We start from the raw sequence: 14,052 nt of genomic DNA on the forward strand, positions 1-14,052 counted from the left end.
TTCTATGCTTGCGTACACAAGTGCGATTTCTCAAATGTAGGCTACTCTCTCAAGCTGTCAATAGCAAATTGATTTTGTTCTGCACAAACTGCATATTTAATTATCAAATAATCATTAGTAATGATTATTACAAGAAATTTTAGGAAGTTCACAGTATGTTAAACAGAAACAAATGGACGACAGTAAGGAAATGGGCAAGAATTGCTCTGTGTAGACCACTATTCTTTACTGTTCATTTCACAAATCAGCCAGCAAACACACTGAGGTTTATAAAGCGAGATTACTTTAATTTCAATATAGACACTTATTGGTTTTGATTGCAGTAACACACAAATTTAGGCAAACCCTGTTTTTTCCATACATATAAAAGCAGTTGATGGAATATGCATAGATACTCTCTTTCCTTTTTCTGTTTGTGAATCTCATAGCAAGCTCATTAACTTAAGCCAGTCTAATCTTTATTACTCAACAAAGCTTGTGGAGTGTGTATTAACCTTCAGCTAAACCCCCTTCCAAAGTCCAACTCAAATGAGGCAAAGATTAGATCTCTTTTTCTTTTTTTTTATTCTCTCTTCCTGTTGGTGAACCTACCTGGCCAAAGCAATAGCTGATCATATGAGAGTGAAAAAATTAAAATGACAAGAGATAGGAGGCTCTTATACAGTACTGATTCTTGCATTTAAAAACAACATGGAGACATGTTTTCAAAAGTTTAACTGGACACAGTGTCTTAAAGGAATAGTTCACCCAAAAATGAAAATTATCTCATCATTTACTCACCATTATGGCTTTCCAGATGTGTATAACTTTCTTTCTTCTGCAGAACACAAAGAAATATTTTTAGAATAATATCTCAACTCTGTAGGTCCATTTAATGCAAGTGAATGGTGGCCAGAACTTTGAAGGCAGAAAAATAGAAAGCATTAATGCATTCAACTCCAGATGTTAAATCCATGTCTTCAGAAGTGATATGATAGGTGTGGGTGAGAAAAAGATAAACATTTAAATATTTTTTTACTATAAATCTCCACTTTCACTTTCTTCTTTTGTTTTTAACAATTTGCATTCTTCGTGCATATCACCACCTATTGGGCATGGAGGAGACTTAATAGTAAATAAAATAACTGGATTTATATGGATTACTTTTATGCTGCCTTTATGTCCTTTTTAGAGGTTCAAAGTTCTGGCCACCATTCACTTACATTGAATGGACCTACATAGCTGATATATTCTTCAAAAAATGTTTGCCTGTGTTCAGCCAAAGAAAGAATGTAATACATATCTGGGATGGCACGAGGGTGAACTATCCCTTCAAAGTGTCCAAGATGTCCTTGTAGTGCATGCTCAGTCAATTAAAAAGAGTATGGATGGACACAAGGAAACATTCTGTGTGAACGACCCCTGAGAATGAGAGACGGTGAAATACATGAGTGACAGAAAATGTGATGAAAAGGGAAATCTGATCATCTGAGCCATCTCAGATACCACGATCTTCCTCTTCTGTTTAATACATTTCTGACAGTTATGACACTCTTCAAACACATAGAATGACACAAGGAAAATGTTAACTAAATTTGTCTTAGCTCACTTTTGCAAGTTAAAGCAATCATGATATGCTTTCCATTCTTATAAGAGAATGCCATAAGCGTTGGATGGTATGGGGTTATGTGTGGCAAGCTCTGTCACCATGGTTACAGCACACATCCCTCATCAGCAGAAAAGAATACACTCCACACACTGACACTCACACAACCAATGAAACAGCCCTCAGATAAACACATTTTCTGCCATTTATTTGCCTGCAACAATTATTTGAGTAGATTGTGTGAATTAAAAATCTACTGAACATTATAAATAATAATAATAATAATAATTTTGGAAGTATAACAGGAGAATTTTCCTTGAGCATAAATATAAACTATATTTCAACCAGTTAGACAAAGTTTGGTATCTAAAGCTTTTTAGGTTAAAGCACTGCCCCTTCAAAATAATAATTATATTGAGGGGTTGTCTTTTCAGGTCAACTGATCTGACATTCCTGAAGCTGTGCTGTTAAACATACATGAAGAAAAATTTCTTCAAAACATGAAGAAATCAATTCATAATGTACAGTAACAAGTTATGCATACTTACTAAGCAGTATTGTATTAATTACTGGAAAAGATTTCACATGTAGGCACAACTAGTCAAAGATTAAATGTGAAAGACAGATCTGGTGATTTATATACCTATTTGCTTCAGATATTTAATTGAACGATATTAATCTTGATTACTCTTTAATGTTACCTTGTCTTCTGGGTAACTTTTATAGTCACAAAGCCAGAGTTATACATTCCAAATAAATTTTAGAAGAAAAAAAATTAAAATATGATGAATATATATTTTATGTGAAATCCCTTGTTGCCTCCATTGAGAACATTTTCAGAGCCCTGAAAACTAAGGAATCAAAACATACAATATTCTTAAAAAAGTCATAAAGAAAATGTAAAACTGATTCCTAAAAATATCTGTAATATCTGCATGTCCCCAATGTTATGTTGGTGTGTGTGTTTTTCTTTTTTTATTACAATTAAAAACATATTTAAAACAGTTCATTCAGCTCCTCAGTAATTCAAATTAATTTAATTTTAATTTAATTTTATTTTATTTAAATTGATTTAATTTTATTTTATTTTATTTAACTGGCTTTTAATTTGAAATTCAAAGGAGGCTGCAACAGGAAGTTTGTTACGACGATGTCAACATTGTTGTCCAGTCAGACAGACAGCAGAAGCATCTGGACAGGCCTAGGTCAGCTGTCTGCACATCACTGGAGCGTCACATACTTTACTTACATCGTATCTGGTGTCAAACAGACTAAAGTAAGACAATACTGACAGCTCTGATATACTCACTCATGATGGAGTAATAAATTAACTCGGGTAAGAGAAATACAACGAAAGAATGTGATATCAGTTGGTCAGGGAATAACTCGCAGTAGCTTAATTTCTGTGTATCTGTGAAGCTTTAAGCGTACGGAGATCATTGTGATATTGACCAGTGCTTTGACGCTGTTTAAATAATTTAACGTGCTTTTGTTTGTGTTTAAATTTGCTTTCTCTTTTGCCCGGTCGGTCTGTAGTGAAGGTGACACGAGTGTGCAATGAGAGTATGACAGCTCAGCTTCATTTGCGTCTCTGACTGGTGGATAAAAACACCCCTGACAAACATTTACTCATGCAGCAATAGTTTCCAAAAAAATACCACAGTTACTATTATTGTTACTACTGTAATACCATAGTAAATTAATGAGGAATCTTCTTCAAACAGTGTAAGTCAATTTATGTAATTTCTTCTTTTAGATGACAGTCGCAACACAGTACTACTGTAGTAACAGCAGCTATAGTTACTATGAACTATTATGGAAATATTGTTAAGATGGTACATTTTTGATAGGCATTGTGTGTACTTATTACTTGTAACTTACTGTATATATATTATAACTTATATATATAAGTAGCTGACAGTGCTATACTCCATCAACAACTCAATTGTAAAACAGCTTTTTGCTCATTATTTTATCATTATGCATGCAGCTTTAATATTAATTGAGAAACTACTGTTGAAGTCAGAAGTTTACATACACTTAGGTTGAAGTCATTAAAACACATTTTTTTAACCACTCCACAGATTTCATATTAGCCACTATAGTTTTGGCAAGTCCTTTATGACATCTACTTTGTGCATGACATGAGTAATTTTTCCAACATTTGTCTACAGACAGATTGTTTCACTTTTAATTGACTATATCACAATTCCAGTGGGTCAAAGTTTACATACACTAAGTTAACTGTGCCTTTAAGCAGCTTGAAAAACTCCAGAAAATTATGTCAAACCTTTAGACTATTAGCCAATTAGCTTCTGATACGAGGTGTAATAAATTGGAGGTGTAGCTGTGCAGGGTTGTTTCTGGCTCAAAATAAGGTGGAGGTGGTACCATACTGATAAAAAAAGTGATGTTAAAAACACGTAAACATTGGCTTTGCGTTAATACACTGCTACTGACCTGGCAACTGAATACTAGTGTTCATTTTGTCAGCTGTTTTTTAATTTAGTCTTTGGTGTCAAATGTCCTTTTTAGTTTTTATCATATTTAGTCAACCGTATCCTTTTTTATTTTTTTTGTCAAGTTTTAGTTGACTATGACATTTAGTCATAATTTAGTAACATTTAGTCATATTGATATTTTAGTCACTGAACACTGTAAACAATTTTAGCCATAAGAGTATTATTGATAAGCATTTGTCAATCTAGTCTATCCAATACCAATATATATATACTATTGATGTTGTAAATTTAGGGTTATTTTTCACAAAAGATTGATCTTATCATGATGATCTCATCAATGATGCAACATGTTGTGAGCTGCAGACAGCGAGGGTGAGAGACGAGTGTCTCCGTGTTAGAGTGCGCATCACCCGGTCGGAACTTTATATCTCTCCCGGTCTCGACTCCCGCTCAGATTGGGTCACCTCCGTGACTGGTTGAAGCAGTTCTGACCGCACAGAGAATGACTGTTTTGGTGTTTGTGGTTATTTACATGTTACGTTCCTGTATTATACAAACTTTAATTAAGGATAAAATTAAGATATATTGCCAAGCTGTGATCTGTGTTTCTATCAGACACAACGCTTGTTAGTGTTTTCCAAAAAGACACACGCCAGAGTTTTGTAGACAGCCAGAGGCGGCACGAAATTTGACGGAGGCCACCAAGTAATTCTCTATGCAGGAAAAACCCTGCCTGTGGATGTATTTTAAAGCTACCTTCAAACTCAATGCCTCTTTGCATGACATCATGGGAAAATCAAAAGAAATCAGCCAAGACCTCAGAAAACAAATCTTGACATCCACAAGTCTGGTTCATCCTTGGGAGCAATTTCCAAACACCTGAAGGTACCACATTCATCTGAATAAACAATTGTATGCAAGTATAAGATGCACTCTGTCTCTTAAAGATGAACATAGGTTGGTGCGAAAAGTGCAAATCTATTCCAGAACAACAGCAAAGGACCTTGTGAAAATGCTGGAGGAAACAAGTAGACAAGTATCTATATCCACAGTAAAACAAGTAATAAATCAACATAATCTGAAAGGCTGCTCAGCATGGAAGAAGCCACTGCTGCAAAACCACCATAAAAAAAATCCAGACTACAGTTTGTAAGTGCACATGGGGACAAAGATCTTGCTTTTTGGAGAAATGTCCACTGGTCTAATGAAACAAAAATTGAACTGTTTGGCCATAATGACCATCGTTATGTTTGGAGGAAAAAGCCAAAGAACACCATCCCAACAGTGAATAATGGGGGTGGCAGCATCATGTTGTGGGGGTGCTTTGCTGCAGGAGAGAACTGGTGCACTTCACAAAATAGGTAGCATCATAAGGAAAGAAATGTATGTGAATATATTGAAGCAACATCTCAGGACAGCCAGGATGTTAAAGCTTGGTCGCAAATGGGTATTCCAAATGGACAATGACCCCAGGCATACCTCCAGAGTTGTGGCAAAATGGCTTAAGGACAACAATTCAAGGTTCTGGAGTGGCCGTCACAAAGCCCTGACCTCAATCTGATAGAACATTTGTGGAAAGAACTGAAAAAGCGTGTGTGAGCAAGGAGGCCAACAAACCTGACACATTTACACCAATTCTGTCTGGAGGAATGGGACAAAATTCCAGCAACTTATTGTGAGAAGCTTGTGGAAGGCTACCCAAAAAGTTTGACCCAAGTTAAACCATTTAAAGGCAATCCTACCAAATACTAACAAACTGTGTATGTAAACTTCTGACCCACTGGGAATGTGATGAAAGAAATAAAAGCTGAAATAAATCATTCTCTCTACAATTATTCTGACATTTCACATTCTTAAAATAAAGTAGTGATCCTAACTGACCTAAGTTTAAATGTATTTGGCTAAGGTGTATGTAAACTTCTGACTTCAAATGTACATGGAAAATAAAACTTAATTTGTAACCAAGGGACTGTTCAGAGTAAGAGTGAAGGCAATTTTTTTTAGACTATATTATATATACACTATAAAATATAAACCTAAAATATACACCTTTTTTTTTTTTTTACACTTTTGATTTTAACTTAAAATAATATTATATTAAATTAATATATTTTAAATTAAAAGAGTTGCTACTGCTCTGCTTTATTTTCATTTTTTTTTCTCACCAGAAATGCAGACTTTTTAGCAGGAAAGGAGAAGTAGGACATTCCAGATGAAAATAAATAAAAAATGATCACAGCAGAGGAAGGGTAACTCTTCCATTGTAACCAATGTTCCCTCTAACTTATGTTCTTGCTGAGCAAATCATATTTATTGTCAGCAAAACCTTCGGCCACCTGAGCAGAATATTTTATATATGTAATTTGTATTAAAATACCAACATTTTAGTTGGTACCAATACCAGTGAAATTTCACACAGTTCTTGCAATTCAGTACCACAGTAACAATGAATAATATCATATTGTGCAATTATAATTAAACACAGTTTAAATATTAATGTAAATATAAACATTTTAAACAAAAACAATGGCATGTTGCCTTATTACTTCTCAATTAATTTCATGTTTTTTAATTAAGTTAAATAGTCATAATAATAAAGAAGTAGCCTAAGAATTAAGTACACTAAGAACAAAGTAGGTTAATAATGACAAATAAATAAAGACGTCAGTGGATTTCTTTTCAATATTGTTGTTTGATTAATAATAACAGCATAATAAACAAACAAGAAGTCTTATCCACAGATCTGATATTTTGACACCTGATTCGTTGCACCTGTTTGCAGTTGTGTAAGACATAAGTGACTGTTTATGTTCATCGCTCGTGGGATGGGCATTAACCATGAAGCACATTTAACCATTCTTGTGTACTCTCAAGATTTCAATTAAGCTTTAGCTTCATAAAAAATTTTACATTGGGAACATTGATTGCAACTCTTCAAGAGATTACAATCTTTGTCTTTTTGTCTTTGTTCCTTGTTTAGAAATGGATGCTTCTCATCTTGAATTTCCATTACCGTCTCAAGCTTCTCATGTGCCTTCAGCTCTCTCTGCATCTGGACACGCCATTCATCCGGTGTCCTCCTCTTTATCAACACCTAGCCCCTCCCCTTCAACAATGACTTCACCCCCACACCTTGCCTCTCAGACAGGACGCTCACAGCTGAATGCAGCCAGTAATGCCCTCACTGGCTTTCCAGGACAATCATCATCTTCTCCATGGGGTACAGACACAATCAACATTAGCTAACACCATTCCAAAACCTAAACTTAGACACTTTGTCTAGTTACTTAGTGCAGTGTCAGTGATTGTTTCACCCGGTTAAGAAAAGTACAATACAGCTGAGATCTAAGAAGAGCATTTATTAGTTATCAGTCATAATGAGAGTTCACCCAAAAATCACTCGCCTTCACATTGGTGTGTTTTTTTTTCGATCCATGGAACACAAAAGATGATCAGTTGACAGAGGCTAACATTCAGCTTAACACCTCCTTTTGTGTTCCATGAAAGAACTTAAGTCATATGGATTTGGAACAACATGAGTGTGAGTAAATGAAGACAGAATTTCCATTTTGATTGAACTATCCCTTTAAATCAAATACGGCTGGTCTATTTGATAACTTGCAAATAATGTGGTGTGGGCAGTCGATCGTAATGATCTGATTTGAAAAACAAATCTGTGAGCAAAATCTGCAGCGTTAAAATAACCTTAGTACGAACTGACCTGGTTTGTTTTACCATACGTATTTATTGTGATAATGACATAATATGAGTAAATAGTCACATAATAGGATTATGAGTCTGTTTATCTTTGTGGTTCCTTTTATTTCTTAGAGGAGCTGAGCATTGACGAGCTTAAACAGAGGGCTAAAAATGGGGACGCCAAAGCACAGACAGAGGTTTGGATTTGACAAACAAACAGATTTGAGTTATTCACATTTTTTTAATAATTATAAAACGTACACTCTGTTGCTGGACAGATTGGTAGGTATTACCTGAGACTAGCTGAGCAAGAAGATGAGGAGGTGAATTGCGTTACTGCGGTAACATGGCTACTCCAGGCGGCAAAACATGGCCGAAAAGATGCAGTGAAACTTCTTCAACGCTGCCTGCATGACAGGAGGGGTAAAAACAGATACTTTTGATAAACTGAGATTCAAGATATCATAATGTGTCTTTCTCATATCTTCAAGACTGATTTTATAACAGATGAGTGTGTGTATTTGTGGCAGGTATCACATCTGAAAACAGAGAGGAAGTGCGTTCACTGGCGTGCGAATCTCGTTTTGAGCGCAGTGTCAGGAAAGCAGCTCTGCTCATGTACTGGAAACTCAATCCAGAGAGGAAGAAAACGATCAGTGCCTCTGAAATTCTGGAAAACATGAGCCAGCTCAACACTGAGACCGGTAAAACAACAGTAGTGCATTTGCTCATGCCCAAACCCATTTGACTTTATTTCTTCTATTGAACACAAAAGACGATGTTAGGCAAAACGTCACTATTCACTTTCATTGTGTCTTTCTTCCATACAATGTGAGTGAATGCTGCACTCCCCAGTGTCTTAAATATCTCTTGGACATTTGAAATTCATGTGTGTCTTTCTCATTTAGATGGCGCTCCCAGCAGCTCTCTCTCAAGCCCAGCACGGAAACAAAGGAAAGTTTTAGAGAGTCTGGTATCAAGAGATGGTGAGTGCAAAAGAGATTTTGTTTTCTTTCTTTTAGACTCTATTATGTATTATAGTTTTATGAATATAGTATCCTGAATCCTATGTTTTTGTGTTTCTACAGGGACTGATAATGTAGATCTAGAGGAGTTTGTTGAGAATACGAAACTATTTGCTCAGGGTATCTCGCCAACACCTGCCATGGAAGGAGTAGGGACTGATGATGATGATGACGATGATGAAGAGCCTGTAAAGAACCCAGATGAACTGCCTTTGAATCAAAAGGTATTGTTAAGTACACGGGATCAATCAATTCATTAAGGATTTTCTTAATTCGTTAAAAACTAGGGCTGTTGATTTAACGTGTGATTAATTATATGGAAATATAATGAGTTAAAAGGATTAACGTAATAATTTTCTCCATGTCCATAGGTGTTGAAGTTTCCCCTTCATGCTGTGATGGAAGTGAAAGAGGTGCTGATTGACTGGGCGTCTCGCGCAGGAATGCAGTGGATTAGCGCCCTCATTCCCACACATCACGTCAATACTCTTATCTTCTTCTTTATCATCTCCAACCTCACCCTGGAGTTCTTTGTTCTTGTCATTCCCCTCATCATATTCTACCTCTCCTTTATGTCGATGGTCATCTGTACACTCCGAGTCTTCCAGAACAGCAAAGCGTGGGAGAACTTTCGAGCGCTAACGGCCATGCTGGCTCATTTCGAGCCGGGCATTGACCTTGTGCAGGCCGAGTGTAACTTTACTTGGAACCATCTGGAGCCATACCTTTATTTCCTCCTCTCAACGCTATTTCTAATAATTTCATTTCCACTTGCAGACAAATCATGGCTGCCATGCTCGGAACTGGCTACCATTGCGTTTTTTTTAACCGTAAGTAGCTACTTGAGTTTGCGACCAACAGCGCGACAACATGCCAAACTCGCTCTGCTCATGCAAGTTGCCTCCGCCATATGTGAACTGTCAAATCATCTGCTGGGAGGGTGGAAGGGTCGTATAGTGGGAGGTTCTTGGTTTAGCATACACCTTAGTGACCTGTTTGTACTGCACGTGGGTGTGCCTTGCATTTCCTACTTCTACCTTCTATACCTGTGTGCTCGTATGGCCACAGCAGGTGGGGCACGTGGGACCTACAGCGTGCTGCTTCCGTACTTGGTATGCTTTATCTGGTGTGAGCTGTCCGTCACATTGTTGCAAGAATCAACAGCGTTGGGGCTAATGCGCACCACTGTGGGTTACCTCCTTTTCTTCTTTGCTTTGCCCGTGCTATCGCTGGCCCTTGCAGTCGTAATGCTGGTGCAGTTGGTGCAGTGGTTTCTCGCTCTAGAACTGGCCAAAATGGCTTTAACGGTGTGCGTTTGCGTGCTGCCAGTGCTACTGCGCTGGTGGACACGTTTTAGCATGTCGCCACTAGCGGTGTTGCGCTCCTTGCGGCGTAGTAGCGTGGTCAAGTTGATCCTGGTTTGGATTTCAGCCCTGGTGCTCTTCAGCTGGTTCTACGTGTACCGTTCAGAGGGAATGAAGGTATACAACTCGACTCTGACTTGGCACCAGTACAGCGACATCTGTGGTCCTCGGGCCTGGAAGGAGCGTAACATGGCACACACCCAGATCATCTGCAGCCACTTGCAGGGTCACCGCGTTACGTGGGAGGGCCGGTTTAAGTATGTTCGCGTCACTGAGATTGAGAATGGCGCACAAGCTGTTATTAATCTTCTACCAGTTTTTATAGCAGACTGGGTTCGCTGTCTTTATGGAGAGGAGTATCCTGCCTGCGATGCAAGTCAGCCGGGGCCTGCGGAGCCGCTATGCCAGCTCAAGACACTGACAAAGCATAAGTGCCATGTGAAACGTTTCGACCATTACAAGTTTGAAGTGACTATGGGGATGCCGCAGGAGAAGAAGGGGCGAAATGGAGGGCATGATATCGACGATGCGACCAAAGACATTGTGCTGCGGGCTAGCAACGAATTCCGTGGCGTTTTGCTGGCACTCAGCTCAGGGAGTGTGGTTGAGTTTAGTACGGTACTTGAAGGCAGACTGGGCAGCAAATGGCCTGTGTTTGAGCTCAAAGCGCTTCACTGCAAGACATGTGCCTCACCACTTGTACCAATACAACGACAGGTCAAGATCGAGCAGGACTGGAGGGTTAACGCTAGAAATGCTTTGGCTTTCGCCTTCAATTTCTTGTTTCACCCCCTGATTTCGGTGGAGGTGGACGTTAATGTTGGTACTACAGAAGTGTCCGTATGAAGCTATTTATCTGATTAACCAAGTTCACCCTTGGCATACACCGCAGTATTATACTGAATTTCGAAGAGCAATGAGACTGTTGAGATTTGGTAAAGTGCTTTTGATGACAGGCGTTAACATCATGTTTTGTGTTTCACGATTGAAGCAAGTCTCGGTAGCTGCTACGAGAACCAAACAAACAGATATCACTACAATTCCTGAACTGTCGCAACACTGTTTTTAATTTGAATCTCATGCATATCATGGAAAAATTCACAATCATATGCATTAGTTACTGTATAAGCCAGTGGATATGGACTAACTTCCTTTACTACAACGAAGTTGCACTGGCTTTTCCCCCTTTTGTTTCATGAATAATAGGGCTTTTATTCATCTGATATTTGATTATATCTGATTTATTTAATATTTTGGATTTCTTAAGCAGTATTATCGTCTTGTTTTCCAGTAAAAATATCTAAACAACCTTTAAACAAGATATGTACAAAATGACACAATATTTAGTTGTGTTTTCAGAGAAATCTAACAAAATTCTATAAAGTATAAATAATAATCTACCAGTGGGATAAGGAAAAATAACTTGTTTTTAATTAAGTTTATTTGCTCCATTGGCAAATAGTAAAACCTCATTTAATTTGGTTAGATTTCTCTGTAAACAAGACTTAATTACATATTAATATGTAATTTTGCTTTGTCAATAAACTTGTCTTGTTTTAAGGATGTTTACATATTTTTACCAAAAAACATGACAAATATACTGAGTAAGGATATGATTTTTTGCCATGTATCTGTGTTTTATTTTTGCCTTAGATTAGCAGCAGTGTTGTTTTGAAGATGTAACTGATTTTATTTTCTTTGTAATTTAAGACATATAGAACAAATATGAAAATTATTAGATTTTTCTGTGAAAATACTGTATGATAGATTTCTTTGATAAGTCTGCAGATCTTTTATATATATATATATATACATACAAAATGTTGGGATAAAGTTGGGATTTATATATTTAGTTGAGATTTTGAGTTATCATATAGACTAATAAACCTGAAAATCAGATACATTTGAAATCAAACAAATCATAATGCTAAACAATAAGATCTGTTTGATTTTAGATTTCTTCACATGTTTCAAACCTAGACATGGGATGGCTTGTGACTCTATTGAATGTACAATCTGACACACTACATTGCACAATATTAAAACAGTAGTGATTGAATTTGTCCTTGCTTTTGTAAATTCCATTTGAGTTCTAGGTAGCTGAAATATATAATGGGAATGTACCATTACTATGTTAGATAACAGTCATTGCTTAATTGCCACTCATAATTTATTATTCCTATACAACCAAACAGATGCCACCCACACATCCTTTCTCCCCATTTACACAGACGCTGCCTGTTTTTACACACATTTGACTCTGTCCTGCTACAATTCTAGAATTCAAGATTATACATTTCAGTTATTTATTTATTTTCATTATTTACTCAGAAACGTAAAGATACTGTACTTCAGTAATCTGATGAACGTGCATACAGGAGCCCCACAAAAATTCTTAACAATACCACAGTGTTCCCATTGAGCAAACCAGTATATTTTCAACATGCTTAATGCAATATTTGTAAAATGTTTGAATGGATGAGTCTGTGCATCATCTTTGTTACTTGATAATGCCATTTGGTTTATTTTGTGTTCTATATTGAGGAGCAATAGTATTTTATAATAGCGGTAGACACTTGAGATGTCAAATGAACTGTTTAACCTTTAGATGGCAGTAGAAGTACAAATACTGATATCAACTGGAACTTCAGTACAGCAGTGGGAGCCACCTCCAAATACAAGTGTTACCTTAGCTTAAAGGGATAATTCATCTAAATATGAAATTTACTCATCAAGATCCTTCTCAGTAAACCAGAAAAGGTTTATGACTGACTGACTGTATGTAAAATCTATCACATTGATGTCCGGCAGTGATTCAGGAGATTATCAGAGTTTTCAAATATTTAAGTGATCACAGATGATAAGAAAACATACAGTTTACTGTACAAAAAACATCTAAACATCTCAAATGTGACTTATTATCTTAAGCCATCCCTTTTAATATTTTCTGTAAAGGTGGGGTGTTGTCTAGAGAGGAAATAAGACATGTCTGGAAAACTGGTTTTGTTATTAAATTCAGTAATTGAATGTATGTATGAAATGCAGGGTTTCTCCTGAATCGGTTTTGAAAGCTTGCGTTTGTCAGCCACAGACATGGTTAAAGCTAGACTTTTTCCAGTCTTCCTATTCCCGAGTAACTAGAAGAGTTACAGTGGTTGGCAGACATGTGGCTTGCTTCAGTTGAAAGCCAATGATACATGATCAGTTCAGCAGAGAAGCATTTAGGGTGTCTATAAAACAAAATAAACTAGTGGCAACAGCCTCCTTATAAAGGATTACCTGCTCATACTACAAATAACAGGATTGCTTTTCATTTTACATTGACCCATATGCCACACTGGGACGCTAATGTATTTTTTATGAAAATATACTGTATGATGCTACTGAATTAATTAATGGTATGAAACAATGTACTGCTACAGAGTATCAAACATTAGTGGCCTGTATGGAAAAACATTATATTAGATCCTTTTTTATTTAGAGAGCAAATGAACTGAATAAACCCTCAGCACACACACACACACACAAATTCATTTCATTACCCAGGAATACTCCCAGTGAACCATTTAAAAAAACAAAATCTGAGTTTATCAGGTAAAAACTGAAGTATGTAATTTCTGGGCCACTAGTGTCATCAATTGGAATTGCAAAAATAAAGATTGTTTCTCAAACAGGTTTCACTTGGGAGACGTTGGGAGCAAATGTATTTTCTGAAGTAACCACAGTTTAACTATGGTATGTGTTGTAAAACCATAGTAACCACAAAAGTTACCATGATTTTACTACAGTAACCATATTTTAACCATGACATTTGTAGTAAAACCATACTAATAATACAAGAAAATCTAAAATATGGTAATAAGAGGAGTCATGTGAGGCCATGCGAGGATAGGACGTGTGAACGGTGAGCTCTGCGC

The 14,052-nt window shown here is 36.8% G+C and overlaps 1 protein-coding gene across 3 annotated transcripts; it reads left to right on the forward strand.

The window, feature by feature from the left end:
• Positions 1-2,739: 2,739 nt before the first annotated feature.
• Positions 2,740-12,164, forward strand: LOC127663170 (wolframin-like). Of its 3 annotated transcripts, none has more exons than XM_052154660.1 (8): positions 2,740-2,861; positions 7,028-7,267; positions 7,879-7,943; positions 8,025-8,169; positions 8,277-8,450; positions 8,655-8,732; positions 8,835-8,995; positions 9,143-12,164. In XM_052154660.1, exons 2-8 carry the CDS (start codon positions 7,030-7,032, stop codon positions 10,979-10,981), a joined length of 2,700 nt encoding a protein of 899 aa, XP_052010620.1. In that variant the 5' UTR covers positions 2,740-2,861; positions 7,028-7,029; the 3' UTR covers positions 10,982-12,164. The 3 variants fall into 3 exon arrangements, with proteins under 3 accessions (XP_052010620.1, XP_052010622.1, XP_052010621.1); XM_052154662.1 differs by having other exon boundaries at positions 2,746-2,790; XM_052154661.1 differs by having other exon boundaries at positions 2,786-2,921.
• Positions 12,165-14,052: the final 1,888 nt, after the last annotated feature.

The sequence above is a fragment of the Xyrauchen texanus genome, chromosome 23 (genome assembly GCF_025860055.1).
Source record: "Xyrauchen texanus isolate HMW12.3.18 chromosome 23, RBS_HiC_50CHRs, whole genome shotgun sequence".
Lineage (NCBI taxonomy): Eukaryota > Metazoa > Chordata > Actinopteri > Cypriniformes > Catostomidae > Xyrauchen > Xyrauchen texanus.